At 39.1% G+C, this 23,832-nt stretch overlaps 1 protein-coding gene across 5 annotated transcripts in view; it reads right to left on the bottom strand.

Moving 5' to 3' along the window:
- mtf1 (metal-regulatory transcription factor 1) overlaps window positions 1–23,832 on the bottom strand; it is a 99,556-nt gene that overhangs the window by 12,500 nt on the left and 63,224 nt on the right. For all 5 annotated transcript variants that reach the window (XM_059954333.1, XM_059954332.1, XM_059954335.1 and 2 more), the window contains exons 4-9: window positions 19,402–19,533; window positions 16,618–16,691; window positions 14,161–14,294; window positions 13,411–13,488; window positions 10,771–10,873; window positions 4,601–5,154 (exon numbers count right to left, since the gene is read on the bottom strand). In XM_059954333.1, the coding sequence (XP_059810316.1) occupies window positions 4,601–5,154; window positions 10,771–10,873; window positions 13,411–13,488; window positions 14,161–14,294; window positions 16,618–16,691; window positions 19,402–19,533 (1,075 nt within the window). The remainder of the gene's footprint in view (window positions 1–4,600; window positions 5,155–10,770; window positions 10,874–13,410; window positions 13,489–14,160; window positions 14,295–16,617; window positions 16,692–19,401; window positions 19,534–23,832) is intronic.

Below are 23,832 nucleotides of genomic sequence, written 5' to 3'. Positions count from 1 at the left end.
TATGAGTCAGCTGCACCTTTCCTCATTCCCTGTCTGCCCACTGCTGAACTTGAACGCACATGAGGTCATTACGATACCCCAGCGCCAGGGATCACTGGTTGGCCTCTGTTAACCGGCCGCCTCATGCGGCCGGCAAGAATTGCTGTTTGTACTGGCCTGGAGCGCTAACAGATGGGCACCGCCTCTAAACCTGTTTAGCACATCGAATATTTGTGGGGAACCCAGTGCTAAAATATACACAGATGACCTAATTTGGGCTCAGGGTTTCGTAAGTAGCAGAGCAGCTACCTTGCTGCGACCTACAGAAAGTCATCCCTCGAGCCAAACTTTTGTCAGCCGATAGATCCTACCTACCCGGGGGGGGGGGGGGGGGGTGCCCTGTCACACTCCTCGCTCGGTCAGTCGCTCTGGACTGCGACCACCGCGGTCCCGGCACAGGGACCTCTGGCCCTTACCCATCCTCTCACTGGTGTGTTGCAATAATTTTATATGTTCATACAAGGAAACTATGTGCTGTGTGTTTAATATCCAAATGCTACATAAAAAGTTATGGATGCTTTTGGCTTATAAGTGAGTTATAATTGACATATCACTATGTTCATGTGAGGAAAATATGCACTGTGTGTTTAATATTGAATTCGTTACATAAACCCTTTTAGAAACGAAATTCAGTGTATTAGCCACTTATAAGTGACTTATAGTTGACTTATCACTTATATTCCTGTTGTGATTATCACCCACCCCCCACCACCCCCGTTGGCCGGTCCGCAAGAATATTGTCAATATTAAACCAGTCCGAGGTGTGTAAAAGGTTGGTGACTCCTGGGTAAATACAAAGACTCCATTGCATATTTCCTTACAAAAAAAAGCAGGGGAACTCCCCCTTGTACATGACCAATATTTTTCTTTCAATTAACACCCCAAAAGCAGATCATATGGCCCTCATTAGATTTCAGTTTGTGCAATCTGGATGCAAGAAATTAGCACATTTTGTTTCTTGCAATGCGTAGCAACTCTGCATCCTATGCATTTCAAGGTTTATAAATTGCTTTGGGAGATTCTAAGGTCCCGAAAAACACTCGGTAAACACAAGTCTTGTCCTTCTTTATTAACAGGAATAATGTTTTTGAAATCTGGTAAAATACAAAAGAAACATGTGGGCCACATTCATACACCAATATTCCACTAATAAATGGCAGAACAATTTGTCTTAGTGACAAGGGTAATTTACAGCAGCCAATTAACCTACAACTTGCGTTTGGAACTTGGAGCAAACTGAAGCACCGAGAGGAGACAGACGTCTTTAGTCACGAAGAGAATGTGAACACTTGACACAGACAGCACCTGACAACTGAACTCACCTTCCTGGATTTGAGGAAGCAGAAATAACTGAGAATCACTTATAACATTTTAGTCTCATAAAATAAGTTAAAAAATAGTAACACAGCACTCAGGATTCCCTCAGAAAGAGAATAAAATGTTTTCTGGATGGTCGCCTTACCACTACCATCCCCACAAACTAATGCAATTATAACCACTTTAATGATGTTGACTCAGAGTTAAGCACTAGAAGGGCAGAGAGAATAATTCTCTCTGAATTAATACAAAAGGACCTTTTACACCTGGTTTTAGAAATAGATTTCATCTAACACAAAACTCTGCAAGCAAACATTGGGAAAACACTGGGCAAGATTATTGTGCATAAAATAGAGCATTGCAAGCTGCTACTTTATGAAAATTATGTATTTAAAATATTGGTTGGTTCCAGAATTAATGAGGTACTAATAAATGATTTTTAGTGTACAGAAAAGACCAGATGGGCCGAAGGGCCAGTTTCTGTAAGCTACAACCCTTCTATGAGATTGACAGGGATCTCCAAGAGTAACAGAATGCTCAGGCATGGTATTAAAGGTTATACATTTAGGAAAAAATTGGATAAGAACAAGAATGGGGGAGGTATAGAAGGTATAGTTCAGGCGTGGGCCAATGGTTCTGGGCAGAATAACAGTTCAGCATGGACAATGGGCCGAAGGGCCTGCTTTGGTGCTGTAGTGCTCTATGACTCTAAGGTGCAAGTGGGCTAACAACATGCTGCTGTATTTTATGTGATTTTTCCTTATTAACTGATAATCTACTCTCATTTTAAATTACAGAATTTAGGGACTGGTTTCAAATCCTAATCTCCACAGATTTAACCAAAGAAAAGCACACTTGAAATGAGATCAGAGTTTGAATCTGCCCTCACCCTCCCCCATCACCAGCGTCTACACCAGACCTTTTGTGAAAGGTTTTAATTACATCTAGGGAACTGTAGATAAAACTACAGAGAGGCAGTCATGATGAATACCCAAAAATTGTTTGGAATCAGCTTTGAAGGTGCCACAGGATCTTGCCTCTGCAATGAGATGGGCTGAGGGTATAAAATATTGTATTAGAACCAACATAGCTATGATCTATTGCTTCTGAGAATTTGAATTTCCTAATGCAAGTAATTTCCCCATGGCTTTTCCATCTATGTAGGAGATTAAATAACAACATCCATATATGCAAATTGTGCAGACATGATGAGCAACCTTGCAATTCCAAACTTGGTTGTAATGAGTGCAGTTCATTTCTAACAATGAACCCTTTACTAGAGGACCCAATTCACTGGAAACCCCCTCATTTATGTTATCTCATATACAATTTGCTACGATCAAATACAACTCTGAAAATAAGATTTTATAAACTAAAACAGGTAACTGGCAAAATGCATGTATTCAACAGAGACACCTAGCATTAATATAACATTTTTCTATCTAGAAATCATTTGGAAGCTTTAAAAACCGTGATGATTTTTTGTCACCATTGAATCACTGGGCGATTGTACAAAGGACAAAAACTACAAGAAAAATCTAAGACAATAATAAACCTCACAGTTTTAAGCTTTTCCAGACAAACAGAACAATAATATGGCATTAATGCCTGGCTATTAATATACGTCAAAAATTATTTTTGGTTAGTGGCAGTTATTTGAAGTTAAAAATATACTTGTTCTTAGCAATGTGCTGGATAGCAACTAATGAATGACATAGTTAACTCTGCTTGTTTGATAAGAGAACATAGAACATTACAGCACAGTATAGCCCAGTCAGCCCAAGATATTGGGACAAGCTTTCAATCTACTGTAAGGTCAATCCAGCTCTTTCCTGTGACATAGCCCTCCGTCTTTCTATCATCCATGTGCCTATGTAAGAGTTTCTTAAATGTCCCTAATGTATCTGTCTCTACCAGCACCTTTTGCAGGGCGTTCCATGCATCCACCACTGTGCGTAAAAAAAACCTTACCTCTGACATCTCCCTTATTCTTTCTTCTAATCACCTTAAAATTACGCCCCCTTATATTAACCATTTCTTCACTCTGGGGAAAAGTCTTTGGGTATTCACTGTTTCTTTTCATCTTATACACCTCCATTAAGTCACCGCTCATCTTTCTTCACTCCAAAAAGAAAAGCCCTAGCTTACTTAGCCTATCCTAATAGGACAGGCTCTCTAATCCAGGCAGCATGTTAAAGACTGAGGGATAAATATGAGGGTCTGACTTAGACTACAGAATGCTATGGTAAACTGGATAGGGCAATGACAGATGAAACTTAATCTCAACAAGTATGAGGTTATGTACTTTATGCACCTAACAAAAGTAAAGAAAACACTATGAATGGTTCAACACAAGGAGGGGCTTTGATGTATGTATGGTCGACGATCCCTGAAGATGGCAGCAGCACAGGTTGACAGGGAGGTGAAGGCAGCTTATAGACTGCTTGCTCTTACTAGCCAGAAGTCATGGTACAACTTTATAAAAGGTTGGTTAGGCCACAGTGGAGCATTATGTTTATTTCTGGTTGTTACATTTTAGGAAGATTGCATGGGTGGGGATACAAAGATTTGTTTTCCTCTGAGCAGAGGAAGCTAAGGAGGGGGGCTGGGGGACAGAAACAGGAAGGGACCCAATATATATCATTATGAAAGGTTTTTCTTTAGAGATAGGATAGTGTAGCAGGGATAGTAGAGGTGACTGGAAGAGTTGCAAGAGGTATACAGGGGGTCTCAGGAAAAACATTTACCCACAGGATGGTTGGAATCTATGAAATGAACTGCCTGAAAAGATGGTTGAGGCAGGTATCCTTGACACATTTGAGCAGCATCTGTACACAGCCCAAGTGCAGTTAAATGAGATAATCTGTACTTGATAGCCCAAATACGGGCTGAAGGGTTTGCTGCTCTGCTGTATTACTATGACTAATATTTGCCAGAGAATTGGGGGCAAATCCATGCCGAGCTTTAAAGAAAGTACCAATGAAACCAAACAAGAGGACATTTGGCTCACTCATGCCTGATGGTGTTCAACCTCTAATCCCATCAAGCAGAAGGACAAACCTTATCCAAAAGCAATATTTAACAAATGCAGGATTAGTCTATATTGGAAGAGCAAATCAAATGATTCTCCACCGACTTCTATATCATGTTTTTTTCTAAGTTTATCAGGCTGATTACAGTAGATTTTAGCAAAACACCTGAGTTATTTGTCCAACAGATCAGTAATGTTTTTCAAAACACTCACCGTTTTCTCAGAATTTTGTTGAACTGTATTGGCTCCATTTATGATCCATTGCAAGTTCTGGTCGGCCATTACAATGCTGGGCTGAAGAATAGTGGCGTTTTGTGACGGATTAATGGTTATAGAAGAACTATTAGTAGCTAAAGGCACAGTCTGTACCATAGGTGGCATTGGTTCTGTGTTACTGGATGATGCAAGGCCATTACTAGACATAGCTGAAAGTCCTTGCGTCGGCTGTTGTGGTGTTGAGCAAGGCTGAACAAACTCTTGTTGAGTAGTTGAAAACTGTGTCACTGGTGGGACAGGCACTTGAGGTGTCTGTAAAATGCCAACAGGATTCCCAAATGCTGTTTGATGAGAGTTGGTAGCCAAAGCATCCAATGATGTGGAGGTGGTGTCTGCTGCTTGCTGGAATTGTCTCTCAATATTTGGCTGTGACATGGTTTGAAGTGGGATGGGAAATGACAACAACGATCCAGAATCTTCTAGAGCCGTATTAACAATGGGTGCGGGCTGAGGGTCAGTCCCAAACGTTCCAGCTATTCCACATACTCCATCTTTAGTTTTAGGAGAGAAAAGAACAATTTTTCCCCCAAAATTATTTAAAACAAAATCACAATTTATCAATTTACAAGGAACTTTCAAACAAGTTTCAAACTTAATACTATTTCTTAACCCTTTAAACCAAATTTCTTTCTAGTCAACCTGCTACAAAATAGGTCCACGTAGAGATTAAAAAATAATGAGTAGAGTTTAACATTAATAGCTACAGTGTATTTTTGAAATTTCCAACGGAAAACACATTTAATTGACTAGTCATGTGATAGTAATTCACCTTTTAGCAGCTAACATTGTAGTTAAATTTTCTCATTCTTATATGAGAACTACAAAATTCAGTTCTCTATATTCTTACAACCGCAGCCTCTCCTACATGACTGTTTTCCATTATTGATGGCTGTGTGGCATGTTGTGTAATAGTTTGGACACACACATTAGTTTTCAGCCAATTTTCTGATGTCACCCTCATAGCAGACAGCAAAACAAAATACATTGCAAAGATCACTCTGATCAGCAAGGCTGAAACATACGGTTTGACTGAAGCCACAGTAACATGGTACCTTGCATGTGGGATCTGCTCATGGCTAGTACAATTAATTGTTACTCCAGCTATCACTGCTTGGAAAACAGTAGGTTCATTCCAGCAAAATTCTAGCCAAAAAGGGTAGATTGGGTGGCCTAATCACAGTATACAAAATATAAGATAATACTAAGCTGCAAATAATGCAACTTAAATACTTAATATTTGTAGAGGAGAGTTTGATACATTTTCAATTCTTTTATAACTATTTAAATAAAAAAATATTAAAATAATATTCAAATGCAATTACTTTGTGTTTCACAGAATTTTGTATACATTCAACAGGATAATTATTATTTTTGCAAATCAGTTGATTAGCATGATGGGAATTCTAGCATAACAATTATTAGAATAATAGTTTCAAACATTTGGCTATAGGGAGCACTAAATCAGGGTTCATTCTTCTCTGATAGATTTCTCCATTTAACAGGAGTGTCTATGTACTGCTTTTTTTAAACATGTGCGTAAGTCATTAACACAAGCAATTAAACATAAAACCACAGTGAAATGCATCATTGTGATAAAATGACCACCCATAAACACACAATAGGACATTAAAGCTTAAAATTCACAGACTAGTAAGAAATGCAAAATGAGACTTTTACTGGAACAGCTTATTTCCTAAATAATTTGGGTCACGGGAGATGGCGTCAGTGACCAACGCAACAAAAGGCAACAGCCTGCAGATAATTCAAAAAACTACTTTTCCTTCTCCATTTTTTAAATAAACTTTGACTACTAATGTATACAATTGGAGCCTGTAATTTATATTTTGATTATGAGTTTCTGGGTTGACGAAGTGATCTGTGGCTCCAAGGGAATTCGGCTTGGTTGAGAATGGAGTGTATTGGCAGAGTGCAAACCCATGATCGGCTTCAATTCCCCACCAACTCACTCATTAAAGCGTTGAGCAAGGTTGAAATCATCGAGAACGAGAGCGGAAAGCAAGCGGGTGCTTGGCACCATCTTCTGCACTTGCCTGGACTCCTTCTCCCTTGCCACTGCTGGAGGAAGGTGCAGGAGTCTCAGGTCTTGGGCAAGGTTTTATCTGTGGGATTTGTGGATTGTACTCATTTTTCGAGGACTCTGCAGTTCATATGCAGGGTGTATACCGCAGGGTATACACTTCATCCTGATGAAGGGTCTCGGCCCGAAACGTTGGCTATTCTTTTCTCACGGATGCTGCCTGACCTGCTGAGTTCTTCCAGCATTGTGTACATATTTCTATCTTCTTATAGCCTTCTCCTGCTTTGTGGGCATTATTTATTTTAATTTTCAGAGGTCTAGGCAGCTGCTTAGAGGAGCCTATGGCTGCTGATTGTTGGGACAAGGTTTGAGGAGTCAGGGTATTTGCTTTGAAATTTGCATCATATAACTATATAACAATTACAGCATGGAAACAGGCCATCTCGGCGCTTCTAGTCTATGCTGAACACTTACTCTCACACTGGCCTTTCCTAATTATGATTGTGAACAAGCCATAGCCCTAACAAGCCAAATAAGGCCTTTGACCTGTTATCTGAGAGCTCAAATCTCTTGGGGTGCCCAAACTTTTGCATAGTGCTCCTTTCCTTTATTTCAAAAAAACACACTAATCTTGCTTAGAATGTTGAAATGAATGTTTCATTTTTAACTTTATGACTTTTGGAGCTCAGTTCATCTTCTACTCACTTAACCATTCACAGTAACAGAAATTTTAAATGGGGTGCCCAAACTTTTTCATGCCACTGTACAAGTCTGTTTAGTAAAATATCTAAATAAGCAAGCTTATGTAAACTTAACCCATCCAAAATTATTAATCCATATATTTTAACATTAAAAGTTTACATTTATAAGCAGGTAAATATAAATCCTTAAAATTATTCTTATCCTTAAACTAATTTGGCAGGGGAATGGGAACCAGAGTTAGTCCAGAGGATGAGTAGATGGTTTAGAAACAGAAGCAATATGTAGTGAGACTCCTAGCAAACAGAGGCTGATGACAAGGCAAAATTGCAGTCAACGGGATGAGTCACAATGTAAAAGGTGGACAAAATCGAAAAAGGTGAATACAGGACTGAAGGTGTTATATTTGAATTCACATGGAAGAGGGCGATGAACGTAGCAAAGCTACAGATTGCATGTATGATGCTGTAGGCATCATAGAATCATGGCTGAAAGAATTATAGTTGGGAGCTTAAAATCCATGGATACACGTATCAAAAGGATAGGCAGGAAGCAAGAGGTTGTGGCATGGCTCTGTTGGTAAAAAATTAAATCAAATCATTAGAAAGAGATGACATAGGGTTGCAAGGTGTTGAATTGTTGTGAGTAGAGCTAAAGGTAAAAAGAACCTGATGGGAGATGTGTACAGACCAGCAAACAGTAGTAAGGATATGGTTTATAAATTACAACAGGAAGTAGAAAATGTAATGCCAAAAGAACAATGGCACAATAGTCATGGGGGATTTCAATAAACAGGTAGATTGGAAAACTAAGGTCAGCACTGGATCCCAAGAGGGGGATTTTTCTAGAATTCCTGCGAGATGGCTTTTTAGAGCAGCTTGTGGTTGAGTCCACTCAGGGAACAGCTATTCCGGACTGGGTGTTGTGCAATGAAGTGGACTTGATTAGAGAGCTTACCCTTCAAAAGAAATGATAAAAATATGAACAAATTCACCTTGAAATTTGAAAAGGAGAAGTTAAATCAGATGTATCAGTATTAGAGTGGAGCAAAGGGATTACAGAGACATGAGAAAGCAGTTGGCCAGAATTGATTGGAAAAGAACACACAGATGACGGCAGAACAGCAATGGCTGGAATTTCTGGAATCAATTTGGAAGGCACAGGATATATACATCCCAAAGAGGAAGAAAGGCAAAATGACACAACCATGGCTAACAAGAGAAATCTAAGGCAACATTAAAGTCAAAGGGAAGGTACATAATAGAGCAAAAATCAGTGGGAAATTAGAGGATTGGGAAGTTTTTAAAAAAACAAACAACAGAAGGCAACTAAAAAAAGTCATTAAGGTAAAGATATAATACTAAAGTAAGATAGCCAATAATATTAAAGAGGATGTCAAAACTTTCTTCAGATACAGAAGTGTAAAAGGGAGGCAAAAGTGGGTATCCGACGGCTGGAAGATGATGCTAGAGAGGTAGTAATGGGAGACAAGAAAATGGCAGATGAACTGAATAAGTACTTTGCATCAGTCTTCACTGTGGAGGACACTAGCGGTATGGTGGAAGTTCCAGAGTTTCAGGGTTCAGAAGTGTGTGAAGTTGCCATTGCTAGGCAAAAAGTTCTTGGGAAATTGAAAGGTCTGAAGTCACCTTAACCAGATGGACTACACCCAGGGTTCTGAACAAGATGGTTGAAGAGATTGTGGAGATATTAGACACAATCTGTTAAGAATCACTTGATTTTGGAATGGTTTTAGAAGACTGGAAAATTGCAAATGTCACTCCACTCTTCAAGAAGGGAGAGAGGCAGGAGAAAAGAAATTATAAGCCAGTTAGTCTGACCTCAGTGGTTCGGAAGATGTTGGAATCGATTGTGAAGGATGGAATGTGGTTTTGGGGTACTTGGAGGCATGTGATAAAAAAGGTCATAGTCGGCATGGAAATCTGTTGAAATTCTTTGAAGAAATAACAATCAGGATAGACAAGGGAAAATCAGTGGATGTTGCTTACATGGATTTTCAGAAGACCTTTGACAAGATGCCCAGCGTGAGGCTGTTTAACAAGGTAAAAGCTCATGGTATTACAGGAAAATACTAGCATGGATAAAGCAGTAGCAGATTGGCAGGAGGCAAAGAGTGGGAATAAAGGGAGCCTTTTCTGCTTGGTTGCTGGTGACTAGTGGTGATGCACAGGGGTGTTGTTGGGATCACTTCTTTTAACATTATACGTCAATGACCTGGATGACGGAATTGATGGCTTTGTTGCCAAGTTTATGGATAATACACAGATAGATGGAGGGGCAGATAGCTTTGAGGAAGTAGAAAGGCTACAAAAGGACTCAGACTTTAGGAAAACTGGCAAAGAAGTGGCAAATGGAATATTGTTGACAAGTGCACGGCCATGCACTTAAGTAGAATAAATAAAAGGGTAGAATATTTTGTATATGGAGAGAAAATTTAAAAATCTGAGGCGCAAAGGGATTTGAGAGTCCTTGTGTATGACTCCCCAAAGATTAATTTTCAGGCTGAGTCAGTGGTGAAGAAGGCAAATGTGGACTGGAATCTAAGAGCAAATATGTAATGTTGAGGCTTTATAAAGCATTGGTAAAGCATCACTTGGGAGTATTGTGAGCAAATTTGGGTCCTCTATTTTAGAAAGGATGTGCTGACAGGAGAGATTTCAAAGGAAGCTCACAAAAATGATTCCAGGATTGAATGGCTTGTCGTATGAAGAACGTTTGATGACTGCGCCTGTATTCACTAGAATTCAGAAGAATGGGGGGGACCTCATTGAAACCTACTGAATGTTGAAAGGCCTCGATACAGTGGATGTGGAGATAATGTTTCCTCTGGTGGGAGAATTTAAGACCCCAGGGCACATCCTCAGAATAGAGGAGCGTCTCTTTAGAACAGAGATGAGGAGGAAATTCTTTAGCCAGAGAGTGGTGAATCTGTGGAATTTGTTGCTACTGGCTGCCATGTATGCTAAATGTTTATGTATACTTAAGGCAGACATTGATAAATTCTTGATTAATCAGGGAATGAAGGGATAAGAGGAGAAGGCAGGAAATAGGGGCTGAGAGGGAAAATGGATCAGTCATGATGAAATGGCAGTAGACTCAATGGGCCTAATGGATTAATCCCACTCCTTTATCTTATGGTCTTATTCCTGAAAATCATGTCTAAAAATTGCCCTAGCATGAATGTTAAAACTGTTCTTATAATTAGTAAGCTACCAAAGAATTGTTTTTGAAGTAGTAAATCATTAAATACAAAATCCACAGATGTTGAAAACATTGACTAGAATAGACAAGATGTAATTAAATTTAAATAAACAATGACAAAAGCAAACACAGATTAACTCGTTCTTACCAGTCTGCTGAGAGCCATTGGGGCTGTTGCAGCTATCAGTATTATGAAACATGGATTCAAAGATGCTTTCTGCTGAAATTGTGCTCAGGTCACGTCCTTGGGTCTAAACAGAAACAAAATTAGGTATTAACATGCACGACGATTGGTATGGTTGGAAAACAGTTTGGGGAAAAGACTGAGGGAATCATAGAAAAGTAATTCAACTTTTGACTTCAAAAAGTTCTCCAACAACTTAGAGTTATGCTGCACCAATAACATTATACTCCAAACATGCATATCAACCCAAAAATTTCTGTCTGTAATACTGTCTGTCTTGCTGGGCATTTCCGTTTTACCCATTTTTAACATCAGTTTTACAGTACCAGTTCCCCCCCGCTGCACTTTTCAATCACTATATGCTATCTTTCATTCTGACAAATGACCTGTTATTGCCAACTCCTTTATTCTAATTTATTATCCTTCTGATTTGTCTTATATTGACATACACAAGCTATGAAATTAATCAATGGGTTTGCAACAGAACCAATTTTAAAAGTGTCAAACAAGACTGTCATTGCCCAAACACTTTAATCTTTCCCACCACTATGTTGAAACTCACTTTTAATCACGCTCCTACAAGAGTGGAGTTAACCTTCAAAATTAATAGGAAACTATTCAACCTAAAGCGACAGAAAAGGCAAAGTCGGGTTTCCCGTGTACATTTTAAGGAAATAAAGCCTTTTCCCAACTCAAAAAAAAAGAAAAGGCAAAGTCGCCCCAACTTGGAATAACTAAGCTGCAATATGCTTGTGTCTGAAGATTGTGCTCAAGACTTATTGACTTCTTCACTGAAGCACAAGCAAGGATGTGTATTACACTCAGTCTCTGCAAGACAAAGAGCCTCTACCAGTCTATTTCCACTAAACACCTTGGTCTCTGATATTCAATGTTCAAACTTTCCAACCAACTGGAAAGTTATACAAAATGTCAACATTCTCTTCCTGGCTAAATCCCCAGCCTTGATGTTGAACTACACTCAATTGTTTATACTGAGCACATCACACTATTCAAATGTCTTACATTGGACTCTCAACATCGTCTCCAACTGCCCTTAAAAGAGATCACCACACAGAAATATTAAAATTGTAATCAAGGTTTCTGTGGGAAAAACATCCTCGCTGATGAATTGAATTGAATTGACTTTATTACTTACATCCTTCATATATGTGAGGAGTAAATATGTGCCATGTGCAACCTAGTAATTTATAATAAATATTATTTACAGCAGGATAGTCAATATAGCATAGTAATACAATTGTGTTAGCGTGAATTAATCTGTCTGATGGCTTGGTGGAAGAAGCTGTCCTGGAGCTTGTTGGTCCTAGCTTTTATGCTGTGGTACCGTTTCCTGGATGGTAGCAGCTGAACAGGTTGTGGTTGGGGTGACTCGGGTCCCCAATGATTCTTTGGGCCCTTTTGCACAGCTGTCTTTGTAAATGTCCTGAATAGTAGGAAGTTCACACCTACAGATGCGCTGGGCTGTCCACACACTCTCTGCAGAGTCCTGCAATTGAGGAAAGTACAGTTCCTATACCAGTAAATGATGCAGCCAGTCAGGGTGCTCTCAATTGTGCCCCTGTAGAAAGTTCTTAGGATTTGGGGGCCCATACCAAACTTCTTCGACCGTCTGAGGAGAAAGAAGCGCTGTAGTGCTTTTTTTTTTAAACACACTGCCAGTATGTACAAATTACTTGAGATCCTCAGTGATGTGGATGCCAAGTAACTTCAAGCTGTTCATCCTCTCAACCCCAGATCCATTAATGTCAATAGGGGCTAGCCTGTCTCCATTCCTCCTGTAGTCCACGACCAGCTCCTTTGTTTTTGCGACATTGAGGGAGAGGTTGTCTTCTTGACACCACTGTCTCAGGGTGATGACTTCTTCTCTGTAGGCTGCCTCATTATTATCTGAGATTAGGCCAATCAGTGTAGACTCATTCTAGATTGGCAGTGCACTAAAGTCTGGTGTAAATGGTGGAAGGCGCACACTACCTCAGAAACTAACCACCCATCCGCATCATCAGGCACATCCTGTCCCATCTATAAAGGAGTCTGGTGTTCCCACAGTGGCTTCATCAGCCACCTGTGAACTCATAAACTGGTGGGGAAGCAAGCTAAGCTGTAACCACAGGGAGTGCCCAAAGAGGGAGGAGATTCCATTATCACCATCAAAACATTCCATCAATTTAATCAAACATACTTTTATTTTACAAATCCACGTTGGGTCTCCTTTATCAATCAAATTTATAAATCTACATAAAGTGTTGTTATATCAGTTTTTTCCTTTATTATTAAAATGGTCTGTAGTTTCCAGGCATATTCTTACAGCCCTTTTTAAAAAGAAGTGCTGCATTTGTCATTTTGCATTAATCAGGTACCTCTTCTGTCTTTTGAAATGACTAAAAGAATACAAATGAAGGTGAATTATATATTCAGTGTATGTTGAAAGAATTGGCTTGTTACTTTTTTCAATTTAGCCAACCATCAAACAGTTCAATGATGTCTTACTGGAGCTACAAATGTGCTTTTTAAAAAGCCTTAGATTAAACATAATTGCATCTAAGGATCTGAATACTGCTTAATCATCAACATGTAGAATCTTACCAACTGTGAATTTTCTCTGAGTTCTGAATCCGTGGATATCAAGCTCAGATCACTCAAACAAAGTGAATGGTTTGTTTCCTATAGACACAAGTGAAAACAGCACTTAGAAATCTACATACAAAATTCAAATACAACTCAAAGCTGTTTTTAATAGAATGGAGAGAATCCATGATAAGCAATACTTAATGTCCTATGATTCTTTTAACAGAAGCAGGTATATTTACATTGCAATATTTGCAGACTTGACAAAGGAATGAAGAGTCATAAAAAATATTAAATCTCGAACACCAACACAGTTCAGTAGAGGGATTGCACTGCACTAATTCCAATATTAAGATAAGATGGTATCTCTCTCTCATAAGTTAACGTGGTAAATAGAAAACTAATTCCAACCTCTTCACAATAATTTAATTCAATGTTGCAATGACTTTAAATATTTAAAATTTTCAATAGAAAAGTACAGTTTGCAATGTCAAATATTTACAAAGCTCAATATTACTGTTATTTCTGAAAATACATCTCAGAAGACATCTCCATTCTACACAGTAATCTATTTCCATTTTTAAACATAACAGCACTTAACACTTAGTGTTAGTGTGTTATTTCAAACACTGTTACCTCTACCACTTAACTTCTCCACACTTTGCAAATGTTGATCAAGTGCAATGTATGCAGTATGAAACACTGGTCCGTAGCTAAGTACACTTTTAGCAGAGGATTCCAAAAGAACAACAATATACAGTTACTAACCTCATTCACAGAATTCTGGTTCGATGCAGTAAATGAGTTATCTTTATCGTGGGCCTTCATGTGGCTCTTGAGACTATACTGTGTGCTGAAAGTCTTTTCACAGCCATCACTAGGGCATAAGAAGGGTCGCTCACCTATCACAACACAATACCAATCTGGTTTTTAAGTTGTAAACATGTCTACAGTTTCACTCAAATTCCGTCAAATAGAGCAAAACAAAAACATTTGCAATAGCATTTAAATAAATGAATACATTTAAACTGACAGTAGCTGGCTCTGCACTACATACAACTCTGAATAATTCCCCTTTTCATGTTTCTACATTCTTCAATAGACTTCCCAGGAAAGATAACTCAAGTAGAAAAGTGCAGGCAATATCCCACTGGGGTCTGCTTGCATTCTGTGATGATTGCTGCTATAAATAACTTGTAGTCAGAATAATTGCCAACAGCAATATAACAGTACAAAGCAGGGGTGCTGGCAACTTTACAATGTAAAATCATCATGTGTGAATTTTTTTATTTAAAAAGGTCGTGGAGCATTTGGCAAGACAATATTGTTTAAATACTTCTAATACAAATACCATAGCCTAAAGTTTCTGCTTCTTTACTGGCATAATTAAAGGCCAAACCATAACAAAATACAGTCATGCTCAAGGCTCAACATCAATGGCAGGCCAAGAGAACATGTGGCTTGGGACCCCTAAGCAGAGCCTGGATGGTATGGGGTTTGAATGAATGGTGGTTGGATGGAGTCCGTGAGAAAAGAAATTATAAAAAATATCAAATCATGTCAGTTTCCCTGCACTGACTGGGCATTGCTCATGGAAACACTGTTTAAACAATTGTGTAAATATTGCTTCTCTGTGAGTGTTCAAAATCCCCCATGCACGATACTGAAATTGCATCACTTGAATGTGGATGATGTAGTCACACAAGACTGGTGGTGTCATTTGAAAATGGATACAATCATATTTCATTCAGATAATGAACAATTTTCAAGTAGGGTGTACTGAAATAAACAGCACTATGTGTCTTAATTTAGCACAAATAGAGTGCATTATTCACCTTTAATTTTTAGTTTTGCATCCCATCAATGTAATTAATGCTAAGTGAACAAAACACAGCAAAGGATCCTTAAAATAGCCTCCAATTTTATTAGAGATTTTGATCCACCAGCATTGGGTCTGCATCTATGAAAAACGTACAGCAACTAAAAATAAAGTGGTCATACATTTTAAGAACGATTGTTTTGAGTATGCCATTACAAAGTAATGCTTTTCATTTCCTAAAACTTCCTAAATATGGAAAATATCTTAAAATCCACAAAACCTGCCTAATTTTTTTGTACTGAATGTATGAATGAAGCTTATACTTGCTCCTAGAGATGGTGTTTTGCTCTGATGCAAACTTCACTGGGCTCTATGCTGCTAAGCAGTTTTTCTAGGCTGGAAAGTGGGCTCAGGGTGGTTTTAAGGGTTAGGAGGCATTAGATCCTGTGTAATTACTGTAGTGGGGAAAGGAAGTTATCAATGTGCACGTGCTCTATTAAGGGGCTGGCCAGCAGTGATGTGGCCGATGCTGGGTGGAAAACAAAAATGTTGGAGGTCTCCTATCTTAAAGCTTGGGAGGCAGGCTTGCCTGCTACAGCTGAAATTACCTGGCACCTTCTGAAGTATAAAGCATCCAAGGGGTTTATTTTAAGTATGAAATTGAAATAAATAACAGCCTCTTTACTGGGATGTTCATGTTGTCTCAAGTGTGCTCAACAGTGATAGCTACTAAGACGTTGTTACCCTGAGTTGGCATGTTATGTGCTGTGTCCAAAGGTAGAAATCACATCTCTTGCACAAGTGTGATATATAACTCAATTTCTGGAGTGAAGCATGCAGAAGTGGTTACTTTTGTGTTTTATTACAAGAAGCTATTTTCAACAATATAGTATAGTGTACGGATTTATGCAAATGAATTCTTTCTTAATATTGCCAAGATTTTCAATTAAATTAGATGTTAAAAATTTCCCCTGCTGCCTGAAATGTGGCTGTGGAATGTAATGATGAACAGACAGCATCAAGACCAATGCTACAGGGAATACTGAGGTGGAGAATTTAATTTCACATTCATCTAAATATCTTAAGTTGCTATTATTCAGACTGCAATTTGGCACTTGGTGTCAGAGTAGGTCTTTCTGTTCTCTCCCCAAACTTTAATTTAAAAAAATGTTAACGTATTAAGGATAGAAGACCTGCAGTACCATTCATTCTAGTGATTTGTTGTATTACTTGAACTTTCAATTGTAAAACTCACCTATACAAAACTAAACCCAGCAGAAATTGGGAGGGTTTGTGGAAATATTTGCACTAAATATTTCTACCATCTAAGAGTAGGCTGGACATAATTCAGTAAACTTTATCGTAAGGAGTGAAAGAGAGAGGGTTAGAAGAAAAAGACTGATTACCTGTGTGTGTTCTGACGTGAGTTCTGAGATGGTGACTGGCAGCAAAGGCCTTCCCACAGCCATCATGATCACACCTACAAATGCAACATATGGACATGGAGCCAAGACAACTGGATGGAGTTAGGATACAGTTCAACAACCTCACTGAACAGTGGAATTGACTCAGAGGATGGAATGACACTACACCCTATGCTGCAATGAACAATGACAAAATGTTGACGCTGGCTGTCAGACGGTGGCAAAGGGAGCAAAATAGATATTACTAGAAAGATTATGGATGCAGGGATGAGGGGGGTAGAAGCATTAAATTTCCTTTATTTGAAGCATTGTTTGAAGATTAAATTCTTGTGGTTAAGTTGGAGGTTTAAACTTTTACAAAAAAAAAATCAGAGAACATGAATTAAGAGGAGACAAGAAGGCACAAGAGTTTCCATCTATACCCAAGCTTCCTCAGATCAGGTCAAATTTTGTAAAAGTGATATCTCTAATGCAATTAACAACTCATTCAAAAAGAGCAATTTCATTATCCATCAGACGACACAACAATAAGATAGCAGAACCACAAAAATATCCACGTCAAGTGAGATCAATAAATAATGTCCTAAAAAGTAGCTACCATTTTGTTTGAAAGGTGAGCAGCCAATGGGCAGTACTAGTTGTGTGATGGCGCGTGGGAGTGAGTACAGTTGTGGAGGCGTGAATTTTCAAGTGAGAGAATATTACACACAGTTTTTCATTAAATTTGCTTCATTTCACATGACGATTTGACATTTGTCTTGGATCAATAATATTTACTTCCTCTATGTACAGAAATACTTATTATGAATGTATTTGAAAACTATTCAAATGTACAAACCCCATTTCCAGGAAAGTTGGGATATTTTCCAAAATGCAATAAAAACAGAAGTCTGAGATATGTTAATTCATGTGAACCTTTATTTAACTGACAAAAGTACAAAGGAAAGATTTTCAATAGTTTTACCGACCAACTTAATTGTATTTTGTAAATATACACAAATTTAGAATTTGATGGCTGCAACACACTCAACAAAAGTTGGGGCAGAGTTAAAATAAGATTGAAAAGTGCATAGAATATTCAAGTAACACCGGTTTGGAAGACTCCACATTAAGCAGGCTAATTGGTAGCAGGTGAGGTATCATGACTGTGTATAAAAGTAGCATCCATCAAAGGCTCAGTCTTTGCAAGCAAGGATGGGTCGTGGCTCACCCCTTTGTGCCAAAATTCGTGAGAGAATTGTTAGTCAGTTCAAAAGGAACATTTCTCAACGCAAGATTGCAGAGAATTTAGGTCTTTCAACACCTACAGTACATAATATTGTGAAAAGATTCAGAGAATTCAGAGACATCTCAGTGCGTAAAGGGCAAGGTCGGAAACCACTGTTGAATGCACGTGATCCTCGAGCCCTCAGGCGGCACTGCCTAAGAAACCGCCATGCTACTGTGACAATTATAGCCACCTGGGCTCGGGAGTACTTCGGAAAACCATTGTCACTTAACACAGTCCGTCGCTGCATCCAGAAATGCAACTTGAAACTGTATTATGCAAGGAGGAAGCCATACATCAACTCTATGCAGAAACACTAGAGAGTTCTCTGGGCCCAAGCTCATCTCAGATGGACTGAAAGACTGTGGAACCATGTGCTGTGGTCAGATGAGTCCACATTTCAGCTAGGTTTTGGAAAAAACGGGTGTTGACTTCTCCGTGCCAAAGATGAAAATGACCATCCTGATTGTTATCAGCGAAAGGTGCAAAAGCCAGCATCTGTGATGGTATGGGGGTGCATCAGTGCCCATGGCATGGGTGAGTTGCATGTATGTGAAGGTACCATTGACTCTGAGGCGTATATTAGGATTTTAGAGAGACATATGTTGCCATCAAGGCGATGTCTCTTCCTGGGACGTCCATGCTTATTTCAGCAGGATAATGCCAGACCACATTCTGCATGGGCTACAACAGCATGGCTTTGTAGACACAGAGTGTGTGTGCTTGACTGGCCTGCTGCCAGTCCAGATCTGTCTCCTATTGAAAATGTATGGTGCATCATGAAGAAGAGAATCAGACAACGGAAACCACGGACTGTTGAGCAGCTGAAATCTTATATCAAGCAAGAATGGACAAAATTTCCAATTGCAAATCTACTACAATTAGCATCCTCAATTCCAAAACGATTAAAAAGTATTAATAAAAGGAAAGGTAATGGTAAACATACCTCTGTCCCAACTTTTGTTGAGTGTGTTGCAGCCATCAAATTCTAAATTTGTGTATATTTACAAAATACAATTAAGTTGGTCAGTAAAACTATTGAAAATCTTTTTTTTTGTACTTTGTCAGTTAAATAAAGGTTCACGTGAATTAACATATCACAGATTTTTGTTTTTATTGCATTTTGGAAAATATCCCAACTTTTCTGGAAATGGGGTTTGTATTTCTGAAGACCTGCATTATAAAAAAAAAACAGGGATTAACAATGAAAACTTATGGTATGAAACAAACCTTTTGAGAATTCAATAGAATTAGTAACAACCAGAGCTTCTGAAGAGATAGATCTGCAAATTTCATACAGACTCTCTACTTTGAAATGTACTTATTTGGAAAAAGTAGTGTGTTATTCCATTAGAATAGCTTTCTTGGTTTGAAAATGGGTAAATCAAGTTGGCAGCAGAAACAAGATTCCTCATCTTCTACTCTAGCATCACTTTCTAACCCAAACTACATATAAATTAACTTTGCAAAACAATGGAGGAACCAGAGAACACGTTTACCTAAATGGCTTCTCTCCTGTATGCGTTCGGACATGCTTCCTCAGGTCACTGAGTGTAGTAAAGTACTTAGTGCAGCCTTCTGATTCACAGTTAAACGTTTTCCCTGTGTGAAGTCTTTGATGGGCTTTCAGCCTGAAAATGAAACAGAAATTAGTTACCACTAGTACCTAGATTATTATGTCACTGGTTATACCCAGCTTTGCATGTTAGAGCTGTCATAAATAATTTCTTGGAGAACTCCATTTATAACAGTTCCAACAAAGCAAATTTCAACACAGTACACATAACTCTCACACGATATATAACGCAATATTACCACAAATAATTAAGGAGAATTTACAACACATATCAAAAAAGTAAATAGCCTATGCTACTGGCGCTTCATACTTAATGAGACCTGGGTGGTGGCAGGAGTTCAGTAGCCTTATGATCTGGGGAAAAAGCTGTTTCCTATCCTAACTGGCCTTGTCCTAATGGTATGGTACCTCCTGCCTGATGAAAACTTATGCTATAGAACAAACCTTTTTGAGAATTCAATAGAATTAGTAACAACCAGAGCTTCTGAAGAGATAGATTTGCAAATTTCAAATAGACTCTCTACTTTGAAATGTACTATGAGCCTCGTGTACACAACGCTCCTGAGATGCATCTCAGATGAGCTGAAGAGAGATCCCGATGAACCTCTCAGCAGTCCTCACAATCTTTTGTAGGGTATTGTGGTCAGATGTCTGAAACCACTTATTGCAGATGACTGCCTGCTAGGCACTGTCAAACAGAGATGTCTTTGTTTAAGAGTTCCATTTCACAATTTCAAAGCTATATTACTGCTTCTAAGGTCAATATATTCAGCCCACAAGAGCTTGCTAGCTAATATCATTAACTTTTATGTATTTAAATGTTTTAATATCTTTATTAATACACAGTAATGCTTTTCAAACTATGTGACAGTTATGCTTATTAGGGTGGGAGTGTATTGCGTTTAAAGGAGTATGACATGATGGCCTTAGTGGCATCAGAATTTTTGCTAACTGCAAAAGGTCCATGCCCCCCTTTCTCACTTATCATGCTGCATTCAGAACTTAGATATTTATTTAAATGCATGACATAAACATTTGGATTTTGCTATAATTAACTATTAATTAACTAAATTAGTACAACGAATAATAAAATAACAGTTGATCATTAACTTCTAGTGGCAACATCACCCTGGCAGTGATTCCTTTCTTTATAATTCTTTATTACCAAGGTTAACAAAACCAATTTTCTGCAACACAGTTCAAAAAATACAAGCTACAAGTTGTACCTTTGTTCATTCTACACCCTCTCATCTTGCAGCAGTTTCTGACTTCCAAGGCTCCCATGCAATATTGACATGCGTTGGCAGAGTTCAGACTGACTGAGGTGGCAGGGAATTTTGTAAATCACATTGCAAGTAATGACCTGAGTGCATGGGGAACACAGCATCACATTGGCAAGCCTCTCACTGTGGCTTCCACAGAATCTGAATAGGTCACATTTTAGCTTAGAGCACCTTGGGTGCAGAACTAAGCTTTGGAGTAGATGACTTGATGTGTAAGTGTGCCTTTGATAGATCAGCTCCAAGATTCCAATTCTGAAATCTTAGCATTGTTTAATGTAGAAATTGACAACTGTGAATTACACTTTTAAGTCTTTTAGGGCTGCAGAAAAATAAGGAAAAGGCAAATGGGACTACTGAGATTGCTCTATCAGGAGCCAGCACTGACTGGGTGGTTAAATGGCATAATCTTTTGCTGTAACAAGGAGAAGAATATAGCAGTGGATTTGCTTTCTGCAAGGTCATACTAATGATAGTCTAAGTATCAACCTGCACAACAGAGGAAACTCCATCAGGCTTCAAAATAATCATTGGATCTCTTATGTTCTTCTCAAATTTCAAAGTAAAATTTATTATCAGTGTAAATACATGTCACCACATACAACCCTGACATTCTTTTCCCTGCAGGCATACTTTGCAAATCTATAGAACAGTAACTGTAAACAGGATCAATGAACAATTGTGCAAATGCAAATATAAATAAATAGTGATAAGTGACAACTACACAATAACACGATAAATTCCTAAAACTGAGACCATCGGTTGAGAAAACACCATAAATAGAATGAGCATATTTATCCCTTTTTGTTCAAGAGCCCAATGGTTGAGGGATAGCAACTGTTCTTGAACCTGGTGGTGCCAGTCCTGAGGCACTTGTACCTTCTACCTGAAGGCATCAGTGAAAACAAGAGCACGGCTTGGGTGATGAGGATGTTTGATGATGATGCTGCTGCTTTTCTATGGCAGCATTTCACGTAGATGTGCTCAATGAGGAGTTTACCGTGATGTACTGGGCAGAATCCACTACCTTTTGTAGGATTTTCCGCTCAAAGACATTGATATCTCCATACCAGGCTGTAATGCAATCAGTCAGCACATTTTCCACCACATGTCTATAGAAATTTGGCAGTGTTTTTGATGACAGGGCAAATAACCCTAGACTCCCGTAGAAGCAGAGGCACTGTGATGCTGTCTTTGAAATTATAGTTATATGATGGGTCCAGGACAGGTCCTTTGAGCTAGTGACACCCAGGAATTTAAAGTTACTGACCCCCTTCACCTTTGTTCCTCTGATGATTACTGGCCAATGAACCTCTGCTTTCCCTCTCCTGAAGTCTACAGTCAGTTCCTTGGTTTTATTGACATTGAGAGGTTGTTGTTATTACACCACTCAGCCAAGTTTTCAATCTCCCTCTTGTATGCTGATTCATCACTCCCTTTGATAGAGCCCACAACAGTGGTGTTGTCAGCAAACTTGTACATGGTGTTGGAGTTGTATCTAAGCACACAGTCACAGGTGCAAAGTGAGTAGAGCAGAAGGCTAAGTACACATCCCCGCAGTGCTCCAGTGCTGATGGATATTGTGGAGATGCTTTTGTCAATCCAAATTGACTGAGGTTCAATTGCACGAGGGGGTACCGAGACCCATGTCTTCGAGTATACTGCTTAGTTTTGAGAGGATGATTAAATGCTGAGCTGTAGCTGATAAAGAGCACCCTGGTGTATGCATTTTTGATGTCCAGATGTTCCAGGGCTATATGCAGAGCCAATGAGATGGCATCGCTATAGACCTGTTGCTCTGGCAGGCAAACTGGAGCAGATCCAAGTCACCATTAAGACAGAAGCTGACATGCCTTAACATCAGCCTCTCAAAACACTTCATTGTGGATGAAAGTGCAACTGGGCAATAGCTATTGAGGCAGGTTCTTCAATACTCAATGTCTCCATATTGCAAGTAACACAGGCTCATCCATATTACAATTTCCTGCTAAATTGTCATTTGATAAGACAAATTTTGTTGAGGAACAACCAGGTATTTATTTTGTATTCATTAATTTAATAAGGGAATGGTTACTGTGGTGTGGTTGTGTAGAGGTGTTCTTTTTGGGCACTGGTATAATTGAAGCCTGCTTGAAGTAGGTGGGTACCACACACTGCTGAAGCAAGAGCTTGAAGACACCAGCTAGTTGGTCAGCACAGGTCTTCAGTACTTGACCAGGTACTCGGACTGGACCAGATGCTTTCCTTGGATTCACTCTTTTGAAGGACAGCCCGCAAGTCATCTTCAGATACTGAGACCAAACGATCATCTTAAGACATGGGGGTGTGCGATGATTCCTCTCTGTTCTGGTGGATAAAGCAAGCATTTAAGGCATTTAGCCCATTCAGAAGCAAAGTTTTGCCATCCCCTTTGTCGCAAGATTTAACTTTGTAAGAGATTGTGGCATTCAAATCCTGCCACAGCTGTTGAACATCCCCTGTTGATTCCAGAATCTTCACTTCACCCTTGAGATGGCTTTCTGGAGATCATAGAAAAACAGAGACATAGAAAACACAGAAAACCTACAGCACAATACAGGCCCTTCAGCCCACAAAGTTGTACCGAACATGTCCCTACCTTAGAAATTACTAGGGTTACCCACAGCTCTCTATTTTTCTAAGATCCATGCACCTATCCAAAAGTCTCTTAAAAGATCCTCCACCTCCACCACCACCAGTATTCGCCTCCACCACCATTGCCAGTAGCCCATTCCATGCACTCACCACTCTCTGCGTAAAAGACTTACCCCTGACATCTCCTCTGTACCTGCTCCCAAGCACCTAAACCTATGCCCTCTTGTGGCAGCCATTTCAGCCATGGGACAAAGCCTCTGACTATCCACACAATCAATGCATTTCATCATCTTATACACCTCTATCAGGTCACCTCTCACTCATCCTCTGTCGCTCCAAGGAGAAAAGGCCAAGTTCACTCAACCTGTCTTCATAAGGCATGCTCCCCAATCCAGGCAAAATCCTTGTAAATCTCCTCTGCACCCTTTCTACGGTTTCCACATCCTTCCTGTAGTGAGGCG

Source organism: Hypanus sabinus, chromosome 30, assembly GCF_030144855.1.
Source record: "Hypanus sabinus isolate sHypSab1 chromosome 30, sHypSab1.hap1, whole genome shotgun sequence".
Taxonomy (NCBI): domain Eukaryota; kingdom Metazoa; phylum Chordata; class Chondrichthyes; order Myliobatiformes; family Dasyatidae; genus Hypanus; species Hypanus sabinus.
Note: the sequence above shows the minus strand (reverse complement) of the source record. Positions and strands in the feature narration are given on the sequence as shown.